Raw genomic sequence first — 24,474 nt, 5'->3', positions numbered from 1 at the left:
AGACCTGCCAGGAGGACTGTTAACACAGGGGTACTGGCAGCGGCAGACAGAATGCGCATGGATGTGGGGAGGGGGATATTGGGAACGGGAAGTTTCTGTTTCTCATTCTCCCACCTCCAAGCCATGAGTTACCTGTGCAAACCCTAAGAAGAAGAGCTGGTGGCTAGTGAGGTCCACGGACGGCAGGCGCTTCTCCTCCCCGTTCTTTTTCAGCCAGACTTTGTAAGCCTGCAAGGAAAGCGAGAGCAGAGCCTGTGCTTCCAAGCTTAGGGGGGCCCAAGCGCCTCCCTCACCTCACGGCCGCTGAGAGAAAGGACACCTTGCAGACACAACCAGCTTGAGACCTGCCAGGCCTCCCCACCCCCCAGGCCTGCCTTTTCGGTGGGGGGCGTACAATCTTCCCCTGGACAGGCTACTTACGTTGTAGGCTGCCTTGAGCCCCCCGTTGTCAGCGATGTTCTCGCCCAAGGTCTGCTTGCCATTGACATGCTCCCCATTGACAAGGTATTTGTTGTACTGCTCCGTCATGCATGCCGTCCGGTTCTTGAAAGCCTCCAGAGATGAGTTCTGCCACCAGGGACGCAGGTTCCCTTCTTTGTCGTACTCGCGGCCTGGAATAAAATCGCCTTGCTGGACTGGGCTGAAGGTTCGTCTGGCACAACGCCTGAGCTCCCACAGCAGCCAGCAGGTGCCCCCAAAGAAGCTCACAAGAGGGGCATGATGGAGAAAAGAAGTCCCCTTTCCTTTGTTCCTAATCAGGTGTTTACTGGCTCCAGGGATGGACTTACAAAAGAGCAAGGAAGGAACTCTAGGAAGCTGCCTTATTCTGGGTCCACCTCTTGCAATAACGTGGATTCTTACTGCCAAAGTGCCTGCGGCAACCCAGTCAGATGGGCGGGGTACAAATTATAAAATTATTATTATTATTATTATTATTATTATTATTATTATTATTATTATTATTATTGCAGTACAAGGGTTCGTCTGGCACAACGCCTGAGCTCCCACAGCAGCAGCTTCATTGTGCAGATCAGGTGCTGGAGGTTCTTTAATTGGCAATGCTAGGGTTTAAACCTCGGCTACTGGCTTTGGTTCAGCTACAACAAAGTTACGGCCAGCAAGCTGCTGTTTGGGTTTTTCGGTTCAGTTAATGCTGTGCATACTTTGCATTTTAAAAAAAATCAGAATTCCTGCTGAATTGAGGAAACCCACACTTTGCACACAATCCACACGCAACCAATCTGTACGCATTTTCTTTTTGCACAGTTTGTTCAGCTCCTACAAGGCACGGAGAGTGCAGAGGAACCAAATCCTGCCCTTCTCACTAATGCAAATCCAACTCAGTCGCTACCTGCTTTCTGAGTTTTCTGCCAGGAGTTGCCCACACTCTTTCAGGCGTAAGAGGTAGAAACTTGCTGTGATTCAAAAACAAAAGCTCAGAAGACCAGGAGCAGAATTCTGTGCCCAATGCTGCACTCCATGCTTTATCTGTGCTGAAACATCGATGTGGAACGCACACAGTCTTGCTCTATGGCTCCTTGGCAGCTGGCCTCCGCTAGACCTCTGAGCAACTGCTTCTTAGGGGGCATTAGAGATCCTCAATTCCATTCCAGCATACAGGAGGGATTATCTTGGATCCAGGAAGGGTTGTGGCTCAATGGCAGAGCATCTCCTTTGCATGCAGAAGGTCTCAGGTTCAATCCCTGGGATCTCCAGGTAGGGCTAGGAGCGAACCCTGTCTGAAACTTTGGAGAGCCAGTCACTGTATACAATACTGAGCTAGAAGGAACACAGTGGCTCAGCTCGGTATAAGGCAGCTTCCTATATTCCGAGGTTCCCTGTGATTCACACCCTCCTTCCCTCCCAGCACGGCACATTTGCCCTTTGGGTCCTGCACCATCTACAGCTGTTGAGCACTGCAATGCTGGAAGAGTTGTGTTGCCCCAGGCAAAGGATTCCCCAGGACCTGGGGGTTGCTCCTGAAGTAGCCTTAAGCAGCTGTGAGTTAAAAGGAGAGGAATGGATCGGTGGGGTTGTGGTGGCAGTGAACTCCCTAAGCTGCCAGCTGTGGCCCACTCGTGCAGAGATAATGAATGCTCACCAAGCGGATGGAGCAGGAGCAAAAGCAGCACAAAGAAGCCGGGGAAGATGACTGGAGGTGTCACCTGGGGAGAAAGGATTGCAAACAGGTAGGGAAGCAAGTGGACCGCAGAAAGGAAAGGAGCGGCTTGATGGCAATGGCGGAATGGAAGCTACCATGGAGATAGGTGCAAGTGGGGAGCAGGGGAAATGAATGGAAAGGCCACCAACGGGAGTCTTTCAGACGGTCAGGCTCAACCCTATAAACCAGGAAGTGGGAACCTGTGGCCTTCCAGATGTTGTCGGACTCCCACTCCCATCAGCCCTGGCCAGCTGTGTGGGATGTTTAAAGTGAAGCCAAACCACCAATTCATGTTTTGCTAGATAGGCATATGATAGGAGCTGAGTTTTATTGTGAACTTGCAAGAGTATTATTATTATTATTATTATTATTATTATTATTATTATTATTATTACCCCGTCCATCTGGCTGGGTTTCCCCAGCCACTCTGGGTGGCTTCCAACAAAATATTAAAATACAATAATCTTTTAAACATTAAAAGTTTCCCTAAACAGGGCTGCCTTCAGGTGTCTTCTAAAAGTCTGGTAGTTGTTTTTCTCTTTGACATCTGGTGGGAGGGCATTCCACAGTGTGGGTGCCACTACCGAGAAGGCCCTCTGCCTGGTTCCCTGTAACTTGGCTTCTCGCAGCGAGGGAACTGCCAGAAGACCCTTGGCGCTGGACCTCAGTGTCCAGGCAGTACGATGGGGTGGAGACGCTCCCTCAGGTATACTGGACCGAGGCCTGTGAGAGATGCTTCCACTGTGCCCTGACAGAGGGAGAGCATACCTATATATATTCTCCTACTTGCCCGGGAACACCCTCTTCCTCTGTCTCTTTCCACTCTGCCAGCAATGTGAGAGCCTCTACATCTTAAGCTAGACCTAAGTATGTATTTGTAATTGAATTACCATTTTAAGCCTGCCTGAACAAAGCTGCCATATTTGTTGCTCTTCAACAGGTATCCAGAATGAGTAAATGCTATTTTTACCTTTGACAAAACTGAGTGATTGTTGTTTTAAGAGGGAGAAAAGAGAATTCAGCCTACCTTAAAGCATCCTGGATTACTTACAAGGCTAAAACTAGCCTATCTAAGCTTCCCTTTTAATCTGCCAAAGGATGTGCTCTACTGAACTCACAAACATGAAGAAGGAAGAATTATATCTAACAAATAAATCCCCTCGTAGCATCTATTCACATCCCAGGCATGGCCAGTGGTTGGGGATGATGAGATTTGGGCATCCAACAAGATCCGCAGATCTGCAGGTTCCCTAATGCAATCTTGGAAGATGTCTAGGGAGGCTCACAGCGGAGACAGTTCAAGCTTTGCTCTGCTCTGGTCATGGCTGATTTCCCAACCACCTCCCAGAATCCTCTGCGACATCAAGGTGACCTGGTCTGCCTAGGGTGGCAAAAGCCCTCAACGGCCCTTGCTGTTGGAAAACCTAGCTAAGGCACGAGATACTAGGAAGTCTAATGGGATGGAGCCAGAATAACTGGGGAAGAGATGCCCAAGGAACCTAGAGGTTCATTCCACCAGCTTCCTCACAATGTGTTACAGATCTAAAGGCCCACGCAAGGCAACACCAACCAAAGGCCTCCCTTGTAGGAGGACAGACAGCGCATACATGCACGACACAAGAAGCCATGAGCACTGGTTCATCGATCCAAGTGCCTTGCTCCTACCTTGGTCGTCGAAAGCGTGGGTGAGCTCGTGCCCCATCACAACGCCAATGCCTCCAAAGTTAAGGGCCCTCGAGGGAAGAAACAAAGAGAAATCAAGAGGTTATGAGCCTAGCAGGCCACCTTTGGTACACAGTTGATGAGAGGTAATGTGAGCTCATGTCTGAAATAACATTAAGGCACCTTTGGACACAGCATCAAAGGGGTTAGGCGTCTTGCATCACACATTGTGTAGCACAGGAATGGGGAACATAGGACTTGAAGGATGCTGCTGGGACTGCCAATTCCCATCAAAAATGGGCAACTGGCTGTTCTGGGTGGACCTGATGGGTGCTGGTGACTAAATATAATATCTGGAGTGCCACAGCTTCCCCATCCTTTATGTAACAAACATTTCTTCGGCTCCCCCCCCCCCTTTTATTAAATATGGATCACCAAATATAGAGCCTCTCCTCGGTTTTCAAATTGCGCAACGGCGTTATTTCACACTATAAATAGATGCAAAATAGTGGAAGGAAGCCTGAAATTAAAGCCCTTCCTTTCCCCTTCCGGGAATGAGCACTGGCTAACTATAGGCCAATTATGGTGCAATTAAGTAATGCTGGGTCCCCTCTGATCAGGAAGCAATTACTGGGGCAGGAACCACAAGCAAGAGATTTCTAGTGGAAGGCATCAGATGGACCGGCACTGCAACTCCGCTGCAAGTCTAGGTGTGTGTGTGTGCCAGAAATAGCCACACACAGGAAGGCCACCATCGCGTGCCCTTCTTGGTTCGGATCTGATTCCCCTCCCTACAAGCTAGGCAGTTGCAGAGCAGAGAGGTCAAGTCTGAGCATGCCCAGCACATCACCACATCCTCCCCAGCCCCCCCCCCCGCAAGCTTTCTTTTCCTACCAAACAATCAAAAGACCCAGACATACTTGGGGTGGTTGTGAGCGTAGAAAGGAGCCTGCAGAATTCCTGCAGGAAAGACGATGCCATTCTTGGTGGGCAGGTAGTAAGCATTGACTGTCTGAGGGGTCATGCTCCACCTGGAGAAGGAACAACAACAAAAACTGGTTTGGAGGAGGCCTTGTTTGTTCAGGACCACGGCTAGCAAATAAGGCTCGGAGGCTGGAAGACCCTAGAGAAGTGTTTCCCGACTTGGTGCCCTCCACTTGTTTTACACTACAGTTCCATTTTTTTAAAAAAATGTTTTTATTAAACAATTTCAACATAACAAATTGTCAAACCGTATAATCACAAACATAGTTTCCCCCCTCCCCTCTAGGACTTCCCTCAGCTCCTCTCTCTGATTTCTCTGCACATATTATTCCCTGCATGTTATAAAATTGTACATATCCTTACCTTATCTATCTATCATGTTATCAACCAATAAATTTGTGTACATTTCTTCAAAACCTGCCAAGGAGTCCAGTTCATTTTGTTGCCTTTTTAAATAATTTGTGAAAAGCTCCTATTCTTCCTTAAAGTCACAGTTGTCCTTGTCCCACAGTTTTACACTACAGTTCCCACCAGCCACAACCAGCATGGCCATGTTGCCCCAAAGAATGAGATTTAGGCCTCAACTGCACCATGTGTTTAAAGCACTATGATGCCACTTCCAATGGTTATGGTTCCCCCTCCTCCAGGAGTCCTGGGAACTGTAGTTCCCAGGAATTGAGAGCTGTTAGGAGACCAGTGTTCCCCCTTGCAAAGTCTGGGAATCTGGGAAGAGGTTTTGACAGTTTCACCACTCCAGAAACTGTAGCTCTGTGACTCTCCACACCCATAACACACTACACTTCCCGGCATTCTTCAGGGGGGACCCAGGCCTGTTGAACGTGGTATGATACAGCGTTATAGTTCATATGGAGCCTAAGAAATTGCAGAAATGACACGACAGCAGAGCTCTTTCTGGCCTATGCTGCTTAAAACTCCTTGCTTGAATGCCCTGTCCTGTGGAGAGGGAAAAACTCCCTTGATATGAAAAGCTAGCATGATAAGATGATGTTTAGCCTAGCTTCTCCCTGAGATGCTCGCTTTCCACATGCAGCGTGGGTGAGTTTGCTTGCTTTCATGTGGGAAAGCATTCTTCGTGAAATCAGCCACCTTCAGTTGGATGTGATGCAATAAAAAACGGTTATTTGATTGTCTGTGGATTTGAATTTTCTGGAAGTTTCGGCTTCATGCTGACCGACCCCTCCACGCCGTTCTCCTGTTCGAATTAAAACATGACCCTAAACTCAATCAATGTAAAACCAGGTTATTCCCCTCTCCACCCCCTACCCTGTTTGCCTGCATTGAGGTCCAGTTCCTAGGCTGAAATCCTGACTATGCCTACTCAGAAGTAAGCCTCATTGAATTTATTGAGACTTACTCCCAGGTAAATGGGATTAGGGTTACCACCCTAGTTATGTAAGTCTATTTTTTAAAAAATAATATTTATTCAAATTTTAAAGATTACAAAGAGAAAAAAGAAAAAAAAGAAAAACAGAAAAAATACAAACAATTAAAAAAAACACAGATAAAACCTTTACATAACTTTTTTTCCTTTGCTTATTTCCTTGACCTCCTCACACCTTCCTTTTTTTGTATTCTAGTTCAATTAGATATTTCAGCAAATCCTTTCCAGCTTTGTTTTTATCCTAATAATTTATCTTAATATACTGTAATTTTACATTCTCGTCTTTCACCAATTAACAAATCCATTTTTACCTAATCCTTTATATCATTTCTGCTAAAACCACATTACTTCATTCCAACATCCTTCTAACATTCCTTAATTTTGCAATGTTTCTGTAGATAAACTTTGAATTTCTTCCAAACTTCTTCCACCAACTCTCCTAGTTATGTAAGTCTAATGTGTTCTAAGATATTTTCAGAAGCAATCATTCTGGAACAGGATCAGCCCCAAGGTGATGTGAGTGTGGACCTTCCCCTCTCTGTGACACTCTTTGTCAGGCTTGACACCAGTGACGCCATCTTGGGAGAGCTGGAGAAAATTAAAATGGCAGCAAGTGGGTGCCTGGTGCCACTGCCAGGTAAGCCTGCTGCCAGGGGGCTGACCAATGACGCACACTTTGCCAGGGGCCTCCTCAAATCTTCCCTATGCTCCACTGAGCTCTGACCCCCCCCCCGCCCTCCTTCTGCCATCTCTCAGTGAATGATAAGGGCAAGAAATGTATGGAGAAAAACCTTACTGGTCCCGGTTGGGGGGCTTCCTCAGCTGGTCTGCCATGAACCTGGCCGAGAAGTTGTAGAAGTTCAACATGTTCTGAAAGAAGGAGTCTTCTGAGACTTCGTACTAGAGAGAAGAGCAGAAAGGAGATGTCATGGACTTGCTGGACAAAGAGGAATGGTGGGAGGCACCAGCTGGCAAACCCCCCAAGGGAAAAAGGCTCAGAGCCCAGGGAGTGGTGGTGGGTCGATGATGAGTGGTCACAGGGAGCACACTGGGAAGAGGATGTGTCAGAAGCTGAAGAGGTAACAGGGCTTAGTGAGCAGGGTGAGTTTGTGCCAGATAGAAGCAGAAGCAGGAGAGGAGGAAGGCCAAGAGGCAGAGATGAGTCTGACTGGTGAAGAAGCCAGGGTGTCTCCCCTTCCTGCTGCGACAAGCTCCCGTGCCCCTGGTCTCCCAGAACCAGGAGAGGCATGAAGAGGGTGGAGCTGAGACAGGCACATTGGCATAGTCTCAGATTGCTTGGGAAAGACCTGGGAGAGGAGGAGATTGAGGCAGCCATGAGAAGGTGAGGATCTTCAGCCTCCACAACTGCCCCATAGGGGCAAGACCTACCGAGAAGAGTTGCTTTGCTCCCTGGGCCTTTGAGAAGGGTGCAGAGTGGGATCAGCATGTAGTGTCATCTGGGTAAGAGGGAGTCCTAAGGGCTGGATACACAGGCCTGGAGGAGCACATTTGGCCCCCAGGCCCAAGGTTCCCCACCCCTGGGATAACACGGTCAACTTAATTTTTATTACTAGAACCCAAAAACCCAATGGCTGGGGACAGATGAAAAACAATGGAGAATGCAAGGGGTACAGATGCCAAATGCCAGCTGCACTCGATGAGTTGCAGGCAGTGGAATGCTCATAAATACCTACCTCCTAATAATCATGAATGATAAGGTTATGCTTGCACCCAGCTAGGTTCATATGGAGAGAATCAGTCCTTGAGGTAATAATTATGTTTCCTAGGATTTTTTATTTATTTATTTTTTTGCAACTGGAGTAAGGTTTGAGAAGAGACTTGTGTAGGGGAGATGGTTGAGCACAAGAATCTAAATCTGCTTGCGTGGCTCCACTCCACAACTGTATGTAGAATGTAATCTACTGGGAGCAGTCAAGTACAACATTCCATGTTTTGCTAGAGTGGACATGCAAGGGAATGTTTGGTCCAGCCAGTCGAAACTTCCTGTTCCTCCTGGCCTGGAGAATCCGTCCTTGCATGTGACTAGTAGATGGGCATGACCTTTCCAGACCTGGTAAAAGGCCATGTCACACTGATACCTTCTCTCTTTTCGACCTTCGTATTTGTCCTGCCTGCTTTCTGCATCACGTGGACTGTACTGCTGGCTACCAACCAGCAGTCCCCCAGGTTATGTCCCATATGGGGTAAACCTGTTTGTACACATTTGTAACTTTAAGCCTAAAGCCTGCCTTCAGGGATCATACTATGCTCTGCCTGATTGTGAGTAAAACTACTTTTTGTTACTTATGAATAAGACTGTGGTGTCTTTATTCCTTTAGGAGGGGTTCAAAGGGGTCTTATCAGGAATATTGGAACATATCTCAATCTGGGCAAGCCAGACTGAGCTGTTTGTTGTCCTAAGAAACTCACATGAGTTTGCAACCAGCTTTCTGCTGCGTAAGAAGGGGAATGCACTCTGCTAAGTGAAGAAACTTGCTAGCACAAGTTAGGAAGGATATTAATAAACAATATATCCTCTCCTGCCACCCTCAGCATTTCCACACTGTATTTTCCCATTATTCTTTCCAAAGAACAGAAGGCCGTTGAAATGAAACTTTGGGGACCTCTGCTGGCATGCAGCAAGTTAACAGCTACCCAGAGCATGATGCATTAAGTGGGTGGGATAATGCAGACATCTGGCCAATGGCTATCAGAGCAGCCAGGCAGGTGTTCAAGAAATAGACAAGGCTGAGAAAACCCACACTTCTTTTGAGATTAAACTGCCCACCAGGAGACTACTTAGCTGCAGAGGGCCTTCTTGCTAGTGGCACCCGCCCTGTGGAACGCCCTCCCACCAGATGTCAAAGAGAACAACTACCAGACTTTTAGAAGACTTCTGAAGGCAGCCCTGTTTAGAGAAGCTTTTAGTGTTTAACAGACCACTGAATTTTAATATTTTGTTGGAAGCCACCCAGAGTGTCTGGGGAAACCCAGCCAGATGGGCGGGGTATAAATAAATTATTATTATTATTATTATTGTTGTTGTTGTTGTTGTTGTTGTTGTCACCATATATTTTTTGGAATTGGAAATGGTCATTAGTCTGATGTGTCAGTGAGCAACCTGCAGCAACCTTTTGCTCTTAAACAGTTCAAAATCCACTAAAAAAAGGAGTCCTGGGTACTCTGTGGACAATCCAGTATTGCCTCTCAGCCTATTGGCTAAGATCAAGTGTAATGTTTGATATCTGATAAGTCCTCTATTTGAGGATTACACATTGAATGGGTTTTTGGAAATGGGAGATGGAACTGGGACTTCATGCATTGACCATGTATGGCAGTATCTTCAGGGCTGCTGCATCTCTCCTGTAGGGGAGATTATTTCTGTTTCAAAAAACAGATGATAAATAATGGAAACCTTGGAATAGTCCTCTTTAGAATTCTAGGTCGCCTGTGTGTGTGTGTGTGTGTGTGTGTGTGTGTGTGTGTGATCTCCTAACATTAGAACTTGGTGACATCCAATGAATGTTGGAAGATTCAGGACAGAAAAAAGGAAGGACTTCTTCATGCAGCGCATAGTTAAACTATGGAACTCACTGCCACAGGATGGCCACTAACTTGGATGCAGGTAATTAATTACTATACCACCCTTCTTCACAGGTGGTGAACCTTCACGAGGCCTGCAGTATAGGGTGGTATACAAATTGAACAAATCATCATCATCATCATCATCATCTCAGGGAAGTTTGCAGAATAAAATACAGTACAAGGCAAAAACACAAGCAACTAGTTAAAACAAAGCAATACCCCCACTTCTCACAAACACATCTTAAAGCCTGTAGAATATTACTCTTACCCCATCATAGACATCGTCCAGCTCCTTGTCATCAAGGATGAACTCTGGGAAGCCGATCATGTCGTAAATGGAGTCAGCCTGCAGAGAAAGGAAATCAAGGGCAGCCGAGGCTTGCAGGCTGCACAACTGCAATAAAGGGTTGGGGTGAGGAGGGGGGAACAGGCTGTGCAGGTGGCGCCACATGCAGCTGGTAAAATCTGCAGTTGCCACCTCCCAATGGCTGGCAAACATGGAACCTCCATGCTCAGAGGTAGTCTGTCTCCAAACAGCAAGAGGAGATACAACCAGGGATAGCCATTGCTTTCATGCTCTACTTGAGGCTTAGGCTCAACCTATCAGAAGGACTGCATTCTCCCACACGGACCTTCCCATATCTAAGTTCTCATAATGTAAAATACACAGTCATAAGGACTAGAAACTTCCTTTAAAAATTAAAGCCATGATTGTCAGGAATCTGAAGTCAGCAGCAAATAAATATCTGGGGCACCTTCTCTTTAGCGGCTTGTTTTGTCTTCTCATCCATCCAGTCCAGATGGTCCAGCGATTCCTCGAAAGCAGTGCGTATCTCAGCAATCATGTCCTCTGCCTGAAGGAAAAGACATAAGAAGTCTATGGAAGGGCATCAGTGTGTTCCCCTTCACTCATCTCATCTCCAGCTTGTCATCACCAGAATACCGTCTCATTCACTATACGCCCAGTTAATCACTGTGCTCTTCAGGTGAGGACATCCTGCAAATACCAGCCTATTGGGAAGTTGTTCTGCACCATGGGTAGCCTTGCCTGAACATGAAAGTGGTTAGCAGCTGCTGAAAACAATGCAATGAAGGTGTCTGCAAAATATCAATAGGCAGGGAGTTCCAGAGAGTTGGTGCTGGGTGGAGCACGAGACTCTTAATCTCAAGGTTGTGGGTTCAAGCCTCATGTTGGGTAGATGACCCTCGAGGTCCCTTCCAACTCTACAATTCTATTGATTCTATAAATGACTGATTCCTTGCAGGTTAAATGTTGTTCCGCGATTGTTTCTGCATGTAAGTTCCATCCTTCCTGAGAAGGATGAGCAGAGCAGCTATAGATGGTTTCAGGTTGAGTGACAGGCTGGCAGGTTGTGGGGAGGGAAGGAGCTGCTTAACCCTGCCCTTCCCGGCTGTGGCTACTGCATCCTGTCCCCAGCTGCTTTTCTCCCAGGGAAGAAAAATATGTAGGGGGCACATACAGCGCACGGACAGGAGAACTTGTCATCACGGGGTATTGTTAAAGGCAGGGACATACAGAGGGCAGCTTTGTCGTCATGCCTGGGGATACTCACAATCTCCTTGCTGTGCCGGTCGAAGGTGGCTTTTACGAACAGAGCCCCCAGGGCAAAGCCCAAAGTGTCATCAGTGTTGGAGATGCAAGTTTGCCAGCGGGGGGTGCAGGACTCCAGAGAAACAAGAGAGAATGAGACATAAGTAGGACAGCCCATGTGGTGCTGTGGTTAAGAGTCTTGTACCTCTTCACCTAACGGGTGCGGGTGGCGCTGTGGTTAAACCACAGAGTCTAGGACTTGCCGATCAGAAGGTCAGCGGTTCAGAAGGTCAGACGGGGTGAGCTCCTGTTGCTCAGTCCCTGCTCCTGCCAACCTAGCAGTTTGAAAGCACATCAAAGTGCAAGTAGATAAATTGGTACCACTCTGGCGGCAAAGTACAAGTAGATAAATAGGTACCGCTCTGGTGGGAAGGTAAACGGCATTTCCGTGCGCTGCTCTGGTTCTCCAGAAGCAGCTTAGTCATGCTGGCCACATGACCTGGAAGCTGTACGCTGGCTCCCTCGGCCAATAAAGCGAGATGAGTGCCGCAACCCCAGAGTTGGTCATGACTGGACCTAATGGTCAGGGGTCCTTTTACCTTTATCTTAACCTTTACTTCTTCACCTAATCTACCTAATACTCTAAAATATCCTTAGAGGCAGGATATTAATGCAATAATAATAAATAAGTAAGTAAGGGGGAGCAGAGCTGGGTGTGTGTGTTGCTCTGTAAAACACTGGTTGGCTGAGGATCCTGCCCCAACAAACAACAGGCCTTTCCCAAAACAAACAGCTGGTCAGGTGGGCTGCAGCTGGTTCTCAGACTACCTAACCAGAAGGCCTGGGGTGCCGACAGCTCCAGAGGCCTACAAATCAAATCATTCCTTGGATGCAGCCCCAAAGGAAGATTTGCTTACCTTCTTGGTACCATACAGGGTCTCCAAAAGCTTCTCCTGGGCTGCCTCAAACCGCTGATCCAGGCTGGAAGCTGTCTTCTGAACCAGGTTCCAGATCATGTAATTGTTCAGGACGCTCAAAGACGGAAAAGAAAGAGAAGAGGACCCAGTTGAGATGCAGGATTGGTGGCCAATGGGCTGGAGTGCTCCCTACCCTCTGCAAAGCTCAGACACTCTCCTCCCAGCTGCTTATTTATGGGAAGGTGCAGCTGTAGGCTTAGATCCTACTTTGGCTGGGCACCTGCATGCCTCAAACCCAAGTGCCACCTGCACCATGCTGAGGAAAGTTACCTGCATAGAAAGATACCTGCATAGAAGAGGGGTTGTACTTGGATGACCCTCGCGGTCCCTTCCAGCTCTATAATCCTATGGTTCAAATGCTCCAGATTTGTATATAATCTGAGAGGCTACACTGGGCTGACAGAGAGTGATGATCGGAAAGACTTCAGCAAAAAACCTGCTTCCGCAAAAGATCGGACTTTTTAAGCACTGGGAGAATGCACTGGGAAATATGGGGTAACACTTGCTTTGATGCATCATCATGTAACCTTCATTCAAGCAAATGATCAAAAAACGAATGCTCATTAAATAGCCAGGATTGCCTAATCTCCCTGCAAACAAATCAGGAGGAGTGCTCAGTAAAGACGTCATCTGGGAGCATTTATTATGCTTTCTCACATTGCCTGCATGCATGAGGGGTACTGAAGGGGAAGGGGAGGAATAGGACAGGAATGCAAAACAATATTTTTTATACTGCCCTCCATCCAAAGATCACAGGGCAGTTTACAATATAAAAACGGAAAAATGCAAAACTTAGTAACAAACAAAAACAATATCCACCCCCACCCCAAGTTTAGAAAGCCATAGGTTGTTTAATTAGCCAAAGGACTGGGAGAAGAGGAATGATATTGCCTGGTGCCTAAAGGCTCCCTGGGGAAAGAATTCCACAAGTGGGGAACCACTGAAGAAAAGCCCTGTTCTCATGTTGTTACCCTCTATACTTCTTTGTGAGGAGGCACACACAGAAGGGCCTCAGGTGATGGTCACAGGGTCCAGGTTGGTTGATATGGGGAGAAGTGGTCGTTGAGGTAATAATTATGCTTTCTAGGATTGTTGTTGTTTGCAAATAGCATAAAGTTTGAGAAGGGACCTGTGTAGGGGAGATGGTTAAGTACAAGGAGCTAAATCTACTTGCATGGCTCCCCTCCACACTCATTGAAAATTCCTTTTTGAGCTGCTTTTTCCTTCACAAAGAGGTGACACATAATAGTACTCTGGGTAGAATGAAACAGAGCATATGTTGATGTTTAGTAAAAGCTGGGTTGCCGTGGGATAAGGGCACACCACTGTGTAGAGCACCAAAACACACTTGCATCGTGCATATGTGGGCAGGCATTGTAAACAGCCATGACGAATGCCCCATTAGCTGCAAACCTTGCCTACAATCTAATCTGGTTCCTGAGCCTTCGCTAGTAAACACTCACAGAGCTGTGAGCTTTGCCACATTCTAAAAGAGGCTGCTGTGCCAGAGGCGCCAGAGGTTGATTCAGCCAAAACCAAAGCATACCAAGGATGCTGAAATCTGTGGCCTCCACTTGTTGTCAGACTACAACTCCCATCATCTATGACCACTGGCCATTCTGTGGTATACAATCAGATCAAAATAAGGGTCAAAGTAAAAGTGCAGGCGAGCCCTTAATTGCTGTTCTATGGTTCAACTTGACTTGTCAAATGGAGGTTGCTGTTTTCGGATTTTCTGATAGAATTCCATTGTGGTGTTTTATTCTTTTAAATTGTACACCTGCCCTGGGAACCTATGACACGGGGCTGCTCAAACATATTCTAAATCAATCTCACAGCAGCACAATATTCTGCACCCAGCATTACAGGCAGAGAATATATCTGAGAAGAAGGCCACTGAGCCAAGGTACAGGAGCAGATTGCATCCAGGCCTTCTGGGCATGAAGAAACACACAAACGAATAAACGAACACACACACACACACAGCACAGTTCCTGCTGCATCCCCACCTCCTGGTACCTTTTGTCGGTGTTATTGATAAGCTGGGACACCTGCTGCAAATATTCCCTGCCATAAACCACCACAGGCTCAGCCTCAGTTAGCTCTAGTGGTGAGAGGAAGTAGGAGATGAAGTCTAGCCAGTCAATGGCAGGGGCAAGAACCTGCAGAAAACAAGAAGAAACCTAAAACTTAGAAATAAATTTAGCTTTAAGCGAAAAGGAACTGGTGAGGCTGCCTGGTTGGCCACACCCTCTGACCAGTTTTTCACTCCCATTCTGCAGATGCTAGAAACTCATGCCTTGTGAGTTATATTCCAAAAAGCAGAGGAGGCTGGAGATGCATCTGTGTAACTGCTGAATTTTGTATTTTAAAAACATCTGGCGGGGGCTCAGTCATCTGTAACCCAGCTGACCTTAGTGCATAGCAGAGCCTAATCCAATGATGTCTGCAACGTGACCTGTCCGTCTTAAGTTACGTCACATCTGCAGCATACATTCTTCTTTTTTTTATGAAATAAATTTTTATTTGATTTTCAAAAATATGAACATACAACAAAACCAATTCTGAATCCAAATGTCGAGATTACTCTGAATCTCCTGACTTTCCCCCATCACTTCCATGGGCGCTATTAATCCTATTTTTAACTGCATATCACTACTTCTCCTGTTTTTTATCTTCCTAAGTTATTCATACATACTGTTACATTACAAGCGTATTTAAAATCCTGCCAGTGTTTTAACCTGCTTACAATAATCTTGTATATACATTATAAACTTTCCCCATTCTTTTTTAACGATCTCGTCTTCTTGATTCCCAGTTAATTTTGCAAAGTTGTCTATCAACTTGGTTTGCCATTCGTCTCTGGTCAGGGTTGTCCCTTCTTTCCATCTCTGGGCTAGTAACGTTCATGCAGCTGTTGTCGCGTACATGAACAGTTTTTTCTGGTCCTTTGGGATCTCGGTACCTATGCATCTGCAGCATACATTCAAAACACATCGCTCTCCCTAAAGAATCCTGGGAACTGTAGTTTGCTATGGGCGCTGGAAACTGTAGCCCTGTGAGGGCGTAAGCTATAGTTCCCAGGATTCTTTAGGGGAAGGCCTTGAATGTTAAAAGTGGTACAAACGTGCTTTAAATGCACAGTGCGGATGCAACAAACTTTGCAACTTCACCGAGCCACCTCCTTGGCACACATCCCCTTCCAGTTTTGCCCAAAACCCAGGCTAATGTTCTGCAGGACTCAAAAGCTTGCTCCCTTCCTGTGACACTTTGGTTTGCTGCCATATGCCCGATTGCAAACATGATTATTTGGGTGGTGGCAGAAATGAACTCTGCACATGCCTGATTTCCTTCACATTAGTCCTGGCAATCGGCTCCAGCACCAAAGACAAGTTCTGGGGCCAAGTCCTGAGCGAGATGCTGGCACGTGAGGGAGCAGTAAGTGATTTCTCTTCCGTGCCTCAGTTTACAGCCCTGCCCTGATGCAGACCCGCCCCCCGCCCCCCATAGCAAGGGACCAGTTTGTTGGCTCCTGGTTCCTTTCCCCCAGGGACCAAATCCAGCTCTAGTCACTACAGGCCAAAGCCTGGACTTCCCAGAAGTGACACTTCTACAATCAGATTTTATTTGTCTCTCTCTCTCCATGTTGCCATGGCAAATAGTTGCTTGGCAACCAATGAGTGATGAAGAAGGTTGGCTTCCCCGTTTCACTGGGAGGTCCAAGGGATGGGAGGGGGACAAGAAGAACAAAGAGGAGCAGAGGAACAGAATACAGAGCTGAGGGGAGAGAGAGAGAGGCCAGGGTAGGGGAGTTAAACTTCAGGAATACAGTTGTGCCCAATGGGGTGGGAATGCCAGAAGCCAGTGGACAGAGGTACAAAAACAAGGGGTTTTTTGGGGGGGGGGATTTGGAGTTTTACAAGCTAATCCAGCCTTGTGAATGGCCCAACCCTTGTCTTAAAAGAGCTTGCAATGCTTACAGCAACCTTCCGAGGCGAGTCACTATTATTTGTTTATTCATTATTTCTTTATCGCACATATATTCCTCCACGGAGCTCAAGGTGGCTTACTAAGTCCTCTCCACTCCTCGTTGAATCCCCGCAACAACCCTGTGAGGTAGATTAGGTGGAGAGGCAGCAACTGGCCCAGCAGCACCCAGGGAGCTTCATGTAGGCGTTCAGACCCTGGCAGTGGCGTAGCGTGGGTTGTCAGCACCCGGGGCAAGGCAAGTAATTTGCGCCCCCTAACCCGTGGATTTGCGCCCCCTAACCCCCAGATGTTGCGCCCGGTGCGGCCGGCCCCCCCTGCACCCCCCACGCTACGCCACTGGACCCTGGTCACCCAAATCCTAGTCCAACACTCTAACCACAACGCCACTGTTTGGTTGAGAGGACCTTGCCTTAGTGAACTAGTGGCAGAGACAAAATTCAAGCTGGGATCTTCCTGATTCATGCTTCAGTTCCCTAGCTAGTACATAAAAATCTAAGAAGATCCTGGATGCTGGATCAGGTCAGACCTAGCAGATCTTTCTATTATTTTAGGTGCCTCTGAAAACCCCACAAGCAGGAAGTGAGAGCCAGTTGCTGCCTCTCACTCTAACCTGCCTCACAGAGTTGTTGCGAGGATGAACTGGAAATGGGGAGGACTGCTTGAGCTCCTTGGAGGAAAGATGAGATATGAATGTTGTTGTGGACCTGGGAGAGACCAGGACTCAAATCCTCATTCAACCATGAAGCTCACTGGGTGATCTTGAGCCAGTCACTCCTCCTCAGCTTAACCTATCTCACAGGGTTGTCGGGGAGATTAAATGAGGATGGGGAGAACCATGTACGCCAGGTGGAGCTCCTTGGGCAAAAAGGTGGGATATAAACAGATAAATAAATGCAACATTTCGGTTGCATTTTTGCTGCAGTGGCCCTTTTGGGAAGCAGTGATCCCCAAGGGGGTGGGTGGGGAGAATGAACTGTGTACAGTACTCAGTGAAATATTTGCACTAGTGCAAGGATCAGCACAGGTGCAATGGGACTTTGCTCCCTGCTCCTCCCTGTGTGTGCCCGGACTGACTCCAACTACAAAAGCTGAGCATGCTGAAAAGACTCTTGGGCTGGAGTATTTAGGGTTTTCGTTGTTGCTGTTATTGATATTAAATGTTTGCATCTTTCTTTTAAGAGCTTATTACCGTATGTGGAAATTGTTTGATTTTGTGTGTGTGTGTGTGCGCACGCACTTGCTTGACGATATGTTCCATTTACTGCTGACAACTGCTTTTGCAATTATGTAAATTGTTTCATGTTTGTTGAAAGCCGCCTTGAGCCTGCTTTTAACCATGAAAAGACGGCGTGCAAATGAAACGACGATGATGCATCATCCCCAAATTCGCCCCGGAGGACTGAGGGAGCCTCCGGGACAGAATCAGAGGGCGTACGAGGGGAGGAAAGGGGGAGATTGTCCCATGGCCGCAAGGAGAAACACTGTGCGCTGGTGCGCTTACGTCGAACACAACCCTCTTGCCTCCAGGAGCAGAACTGCATCTGAGGAGGGCCTGGAGGCCAGCCTCAGCATCACAGCTGCAACTCTGGGCTCATTGGGATGCCGATCAGCTAGCCAGGCTCCTGGGCGTGACGTTCACAGCTTCACAGCAGCTGAATAGCGGCACGGAGATGGAATCCTAATGAAGGGTCTGATGACGGTGTTGGCTGCCGCCTGTGCAGTGAGGTCTTTGCTTATGCAACAAAAGCTGGTTCTCTGTTAAGGAGGATGCAGGAAACCAGGATGAGGGAGAAGGAGGAAGGTGGGAGCAGAGGGTGCTACTGCAAGGGAAGGAGAGAGGAAAAGTTGGTTGGCTGGGGACCTTTGAAGGCACTGCTGTATGCCCCTGTATGTCTGGGGAACCTCCCAAAGCACCTGCACGACACAACTGCAGCCTCCAAATATCACAGAGAAGGGACCTTAGAGGCTCTCAAATCCAACCCTCCTTGCTGAGGCAGGAGACCCACTGCTGCAGCAGCCCTGAGAGGCGGCCATCCAGCCTCGGCCCACAAGCCTCAGCTGTCGGAATGCTTACTAACAGGATGGATGATGCCCTTGTTAGGATTTTTATCTATCTGAGCTGCTCCAGTGGAGGGTACTATGTTTTGTGTATATCATGTGAGTGTCTGAGAGAGCGTGAGAAAGGAAGTCTGTCTTATCTCTTCCTTCTGAGTACTGTTGGAAGTTGGTTTTACTTCTGTATGTGTCGCAATTCTGTACTCGAGCTCAGAGAGCACAGATGTACTGATGGAGTCTGATGTATATAAGACTGTAAATAAAGTAGTTTAGAACTATGATTGAGTCTTTCTTCTGCTATGATATACCAGAAGACTGGCGTGCTCTTTTCAGGAGAGAAGGGTCGCTTATTACCGGTCTCTCTGGACTGAGGGAGATTTACAACCAGAGAGGACCACTGGAGAGATGCTCCAAAGACTTGGGAAGTTGACAGCTTTCCCAGGGCATTTTTCCAACAGCCCTTTAGGACTGGCAGGGCAGGGGACTGTTGAACTACAACTCCCAGCAGCCCTGGTTGCTGGCCACACCTCCAGCAACAGTGCCTGGAAGGCCACAGGCTAGCCATCACTGGCCCAAGGAAAGACCCCACCTCTCTCTGCTCAAATTACGCAAGATGTCCCTGGTTGCCAAAGAACCCCATTTAGAGCCAGGACCAAACCAAGAGACCGAACAAGACCCCTCCCCGCCAGCTCCACTCCTCCCCAGGGCCTTATCCAGGCAGGTCCCACCTGCAGCCCGGCGATGTTCAGCTTGTGGTAAATTTTCTCGTCATCCCGCCGCTCGTCTTGGGGGACGGTAAGGTTGGCCAGCTCGGTCTCCAGGTCCAGCACCTGCTGCATCTGCTCTTCCGTCGAAGCTCTGGCCCCCCCCAGCAGCATCCCCAGCTCCACCATGTAGTCCAGGTAAGCAGCCAGCACCTGCCAGAGAGGGTGCAAAGCACCTGGGTGATTCCAGGAAATTTCACCAGCCAAGGAGAACAAAAGGCGATTGCAGCAACAGGCCACCTTTCCTCCCCGCTCAGCTCTTATCTTATCCAGCACCTTTTTCAAACTATGGGAGTTACGGAGCTTTAGGCTAGGCTGCCACTGTCTCCCCCAACCTTATTGCTATTATTTATGAATCTCTTCACATGAAGCATACCTAAGCAATCCCACAAAGCAATGAAAACAGCTGCACATATTAAAAACACACACACATCCCCAATGCAATCGGTTTAATGTCTGGGATAAAAATCTCCACTTCAAAAACTTGTTCTCCTCCTTTCACCAGGATGAGGAATGATGGCACACCTCCAAAACTGAAATCTTTTAAAACTTAAATCTTTTGTTGTTTGGGACTGAAGTGTCAGGAGCTGTGGGGGGTGGAATGAGGATCTATGCTGATGCAGTGCAGGTGGCTAAAGAGATGGAGCTATGGTGGCCATAGCATCTATCTGTTTATGAAGCTTTTCCAGCAAATAATTTGTCTTATAAAGTGCAGACACTAAATCTTCCCTAACCGACATTCTTGGGATGTTCAAGGTCAAATTCTGGTTTCTCACAGTCCTTATCTTACAGCTGGATGACTCCACTCCACTCTTGTAACAGTTTCAAAAACTCAGTCCTTTCCAACACAATTCCAAAGGTGAAAAATAGTATCAATTTTCAGTTACTTTTTCTTATTTTAAAATGCAGAAGTGGACAATGGAAACAGTATCTTTCTCTTGTAGCTAGCTGTCAAATATGTACTGTTCACTGTCAATGGACTTTTTCCTTTTTTTTTCTTTTTGCAGCCCGTTCCCAGGTTCAGAGACGTGGTAGTTTAATTTTCCACTCTCTCCTGCAGGCACGCTTGGTCAAAATTTTCCCCCTCTTCCCCTGCTTCCAAGGGGGGTTTTATAGTTTCAATCAATGGAAGTTTGATCCCTTACATGAAGCTTTCCAAAACCTTAGCTTACGAATACTTTGCTTCAGTCTATTTACAAAAAGGGGAGGCGGACTTCCTATTTGGAGCCTTCCCCGTTCGATGCCAAATTAAAGTATTTAGAAATCCAATTTTCCGTTCTACTCACGGGTTGTTGTTTAAAGTCCAATTGTCCACAGGAAAAAGTCAGCGCTCTCCGGCAGCAGCAATGAGGCTTCACTCCGTGAAAGAAACGGTCGATTCAAAGCACCGCGCCGCTCACCCCACGTCGCTCCAGATTCCCGATACCGGGTCTCCCCGCGAGTAGGGGGGGCGCAAAAGGTGCCAGCCGAATCCCAAGTTCACAGGCTCTTCCGCCTGTGGTTTCCAAGGGTCTCCGCCTTCGCCATGGCGGTTCAGACCCTGCTTTCCACGGAGCAAGTTCCTCCCGATCGGAGGAGCTCCGCCATTGCCATCAAAAGTGGGTATCAACACAGAAGTTGTCAAGGATCCAGCACAGGAATTTATCATGACTGAACAAATCGTTGAGAAGGAGAAGGAGAAAGTTGTTGTGGTCGAGCCTAGAGTAATACAGGGGGGAGCCTTGACCTTGCAGATGCAAATTGAGGATTACAAATTGAGGCCCTTTATGACTGAAACTAGAAAAAGCCAGATTTTGAAGATTGGAGCCTGGCCTGATCTAGAAAAGGAAAGTTGGAGAGATTCCCTAATGCAGGGATCAATTGACTTCTGGGATATAGAGCTGGGTCAGGAGGAGATTGGAGCCTTTGGGACATTTGGATTTGGAGGATTTTTGAAACAAGATTTGGAACGCTTTATGGATCCTAGCTTTAACTATGGAAATCTGGCTGCCCTGTTAAGAAGGAATAAAGGCATTGTTGGGATGGAGCTCCCCCGAGATCTGCTTTTTAGCACTAAAGATTATGAAGAAGACCGGCAGAAGGGACGTGAAGGAGAGTTAAGAGCCTTGGATATAAGATCTCCAGGTTGATTGACGTTTTGGAGTTGACAGAAGGGACGGCAGAGGCCGAGACCAGGGAGAGGAGACGGTGGGAGAAGATTGGGAATTTAAAGTTTATATTTGGAAATTTTGTAAAATTTAATGGGGGAGAGAAAAATCGTGGAATGAAATTTTTATGACCCTAGTGGAAATGTTTTAAGAGTTTAAGTTCAAATAGATATATTAATTTTAAGGAGAAAAAGAGGGAAAGGATTTGCTGAAATATTTAATTGAATTAGAATACAAAAAGGGGAGGTGGGAGGAGGTCAAGGAAACAAGCAAATGAAAGATATACTATGTGAAGGTTTGATGTGTTTTTTGCTTTTGTTTTTCTTTTTTCTTTGACCTTTTTTTGTTTCTCTTTTTTTCTTATTTGTATGGTATTCTTTTTTCTTTTTTTAAATGTGATACATTGTTTTGTTTTTTGTTTAATTTGATGTTTTTCTGTTTTATTTGTAACCTTCAAAACCTTAATAAATATTATTTTTTAAAAATAAATAAATTAAGAGATGGAGCTATGAATGAGGAAGTCACCAGTTTGAATCTTGCCCCTGCCATGTGCTTGCTAGGTGAGCTCAGGCAAACTGCTCTGAATCAGCAGCCTCCACCTCCACCAACACTGTCTTGTCTTGCAGGGCTGTTGTAAAGATTACTTCTGAATAACACAAGTCAAGCACTTTAAACACATGTGAAACGTTAATAAAATAATAACAATAATAATAATAATACTATAAAATTATTTTCATTTCTGCACGTGGCTGCCTCCAGTGGTGAGCAATCAGAGCTGCTTCTCGAAGCATCTTCTCTCTGCTGTGAAAACATCTGGGGGTGGGCCTCCAGACTGTCAGTGTTTGCAAAACACTTTATTGTCCAACCCCTTCCAGAGGTCCTTGCAGACTTGTCAGGCATAATGATTTTTTTAAAAATCAGCACAAGGCAGCATAAAACCAGGTGAAATGCCCATAAAACGCTGCAGGAAATGAGCTCACCAGCAGCATAACCATCGCCATCAGTGCTCAATTAAAATCCCGGGTAAAAATACTTATTTTCACCTGGTGCCTAGAATGGGATGGAACTGACAGCAGGCAAATTTCTCCAGGGAGGGTGTTTCATAAACTGAAAAGTCCCACCACTCTGCTGCTGGCACCCACCTCTGCCTTGATATTAAGGGCACTGATAGAATAGCTTCCACAGATGATGATGATGATTTATTCAATTTATATACCACCCTTTATTGAAAGATTCCAGAGCAGCGTGCAACATTAAGGACACATTTTACGGAGCATCAATAATACAAACATAAGAACAAGCATAAGAACAGACAGCGCAATAATAAAATAATCATTAATAGCAGTCTCCCAACCCCCAGCACCCGGGTAGGATTGTGGGCTTCCTTCAGATTCCTAGTTGCTAAGCTTGAAATGGCTATAAAGGTTAAAACCAGCATTTCTGAAATTGTGTGTGAAAACATACTGGAAGCCAGCAGGGCTGTTTTAACACCGCCAACGTAGTTTTAACTATGTTCCATGCGTAGAGATCTGTGCACACACTGTACTTTTAAAGCACATTCAAAGCGCTAAATAATTCTAGGCACTGTAATTTACCCCTCAGGGAGCTATAGTTCCCAGAAGCCCTTAGAGAACAACAGGGCCCAGAATTCTTTGAGAGGTGGAGGGGAAAGAAATGTTCTTTGAATATGCTCTAAAGGGATACCATGAACACAGTCCCAGCTAATCATCTAGCTGTACCAGCTGAAGTTTGCAACACTTACGGCTTTGCTTGATGTTCAACAAGGCAGGCCACTGACAATATCTCACCTGTCAAATTGTGAAAGATAGGAGGGGGAAGCCGCAGCCCTCTAGCTTTTGTTGGGCCCCAACTCCCATCAGCCATGTGGCCAATGGTCAGATGAGTCCCACACATCTGTCATGGATGCTTTAGCTGAGACAGGGGATGGGATAGATGACTCTTCAAACTCTGCAATTGTACTCTGTTTATGATTTTATGATTCTGTTTATGATCCCATTTTTCTTTCCCTATTTGCTGCTGCTTCCGTTTCTCTTTCCTCCTTCTGCTGGCTTCTTGTGTCTATTTTTGGATAGTAATCTGCCTGGGGCAGGGACTTGTCACACACCTGTTCTTTGTAAAGCATTGACCTTTGCAGAGCCAATGTGGCTTAGTGCTTAAGAGCGTCAGGTGGTGTCCTGGGGGGTCGAATCCCCACTCAGCCATGAAGCTCACTGGGAGACTTGAGGAAGGTCAATGTCTCTCAGCCTAACCTACCTCACAGGGCTGTTGTGAGGGTGAAAGGGGGGGAGAACACCATGTGCTCCCTTAAGCTTCCTTGGAGGAAAGGAGAGATATAATAATAAATGCGCAGTGTACTTACATGTGGTGCTATATAAATATTTAAAGGGGAGCATTCACTGAACCAACCCCGTCAGTTAGCACCCGTCGTAAGGACTTCCACTTGCACAATGGGGCTTTTCCTCTCCCCCCCCCCAAATTGGCTGGGGGGTAGTTGGGAGAACAGCTTGCGGGAGGAAAGAAGAGGTCGCTCTGTCTAGCAAGCTGCAATCCTTGCTCAGACGAAACGTTCGTCATGGTGCGTCACCAAATTCCGCCCTAATCAATATTAATAAAACTAATATTCATGCACAGAAGCCCTGGTATACAGAAAGGAATAGGCACCTCTGCTTATCCTCAAGTATCTGTGCTTTATTTGCCAACTCGATTTACCAATGAGCAGCTATTGAGAATGTCAACCAAAGGGGTCTGTTCCGCCCATCCTCACTTCAGAAAGCATTTTGACACTTGCCGTAGAAGAAGGAGGCACCACCCCAAAAAAATAAATTAATTTTCAAGGTCTGAACAGAACCAGCAGAGACCTATTGCGCAAGCAGCTCACTGGGCTGGAGAACAAGGATTTATTGGTAAATGTGACTAGCAATGACGAAAAGCAGACCATTTCAGAGTCGGTGGGAGCAGGGTATTTAGTTACTAAAGCATTGGCAGAGAACTGGCTGCCCTCCAGATGTTGCTGGAACTCAGCTTTCAAGAGAGCGAGGGCTCATCCACCCTTCAGCTTGCCCCCTGCCTAGAAAGCAGGGATCCAAGAGGTTTTGCACTTGTCACATGCTTCCTAGGCAAGGGCCTGAGCGGTTTTTCGTGCTCCCCACCACTTTCCCCGGGGAAACTCACTGT

General features: G+C 46.8%; 1 protein-coding gene across 3 annotated transcripts in view; it reads right to left on the bottom strand.

Annotated features, from left to right (window-relative positions):
- The window catches only part of ECE2 (endothelin converting enzyme 2), a 45,181-nt gene that overhangs the window by 2,491 nt on the left and 18,216 nt on the right, over window positions 1-24,474 (bottom strand). For all 3 annotated transcript variants that reach the window (XM_081862378.1, XM_081862380.1, XM_081862379.1), the window contains 11 exons: window positions 19,097-19,285; window positions 14,343-14,485; window positions 12,264-12,378; window positions 11,369-11,479; window positions 10,550-10,648; window positions 10,063-10,140; window positions 7,006-7,109; window positions 4,744-4,854; window positions 3,827-3,894; window positions 421-611; window positions 133-228 (listed from right to left, as the gene is read on the bottom strand). In XM_081862378.1, coding sequence (XP_081718504.1) covers window positions 133-228; window positions 421-611; window positions 3,827-3,894; window positions 4,744-4,854; window positions 7,006-7,109; window positions 10,063-10,140; window positions 10,550-10,648; window positions 11,369-11,479; window positions 12,264-12,378; window positions 14,343-14,485; window positions 19,097-19,285 — 1,305 coding nt within the window. The remainder of the gene's footprint in view (window positions 1-132; window positions 229-420; window positions 612-3,826; window positions 3,895-4,743; window positions 4,855-7,005; window positions 7,110-10,062; window positions 10,141-10,549; window positions 10,649-11,368; window positions 11,480-12,263; window positions 12,379-14,342; window positions 14,486-19,096; window positions 19,286-24,474) is intronic.

This window comes from Podarcis erhardii (assembly GCF_964252035.2).
Source record: "Podarcis erhardii genome assembly, chromosome: 5".
NCBI lineage: Eukaryota > Metazoa > Chordata > Lepidosauria > Squamata > Lacertidae > Podarcis > Podarcis erhardii.
Note: the sequence above shows the minus strand (reverse complement) of the source record. Positions and strands in the feature narration are given on the sequence as shown.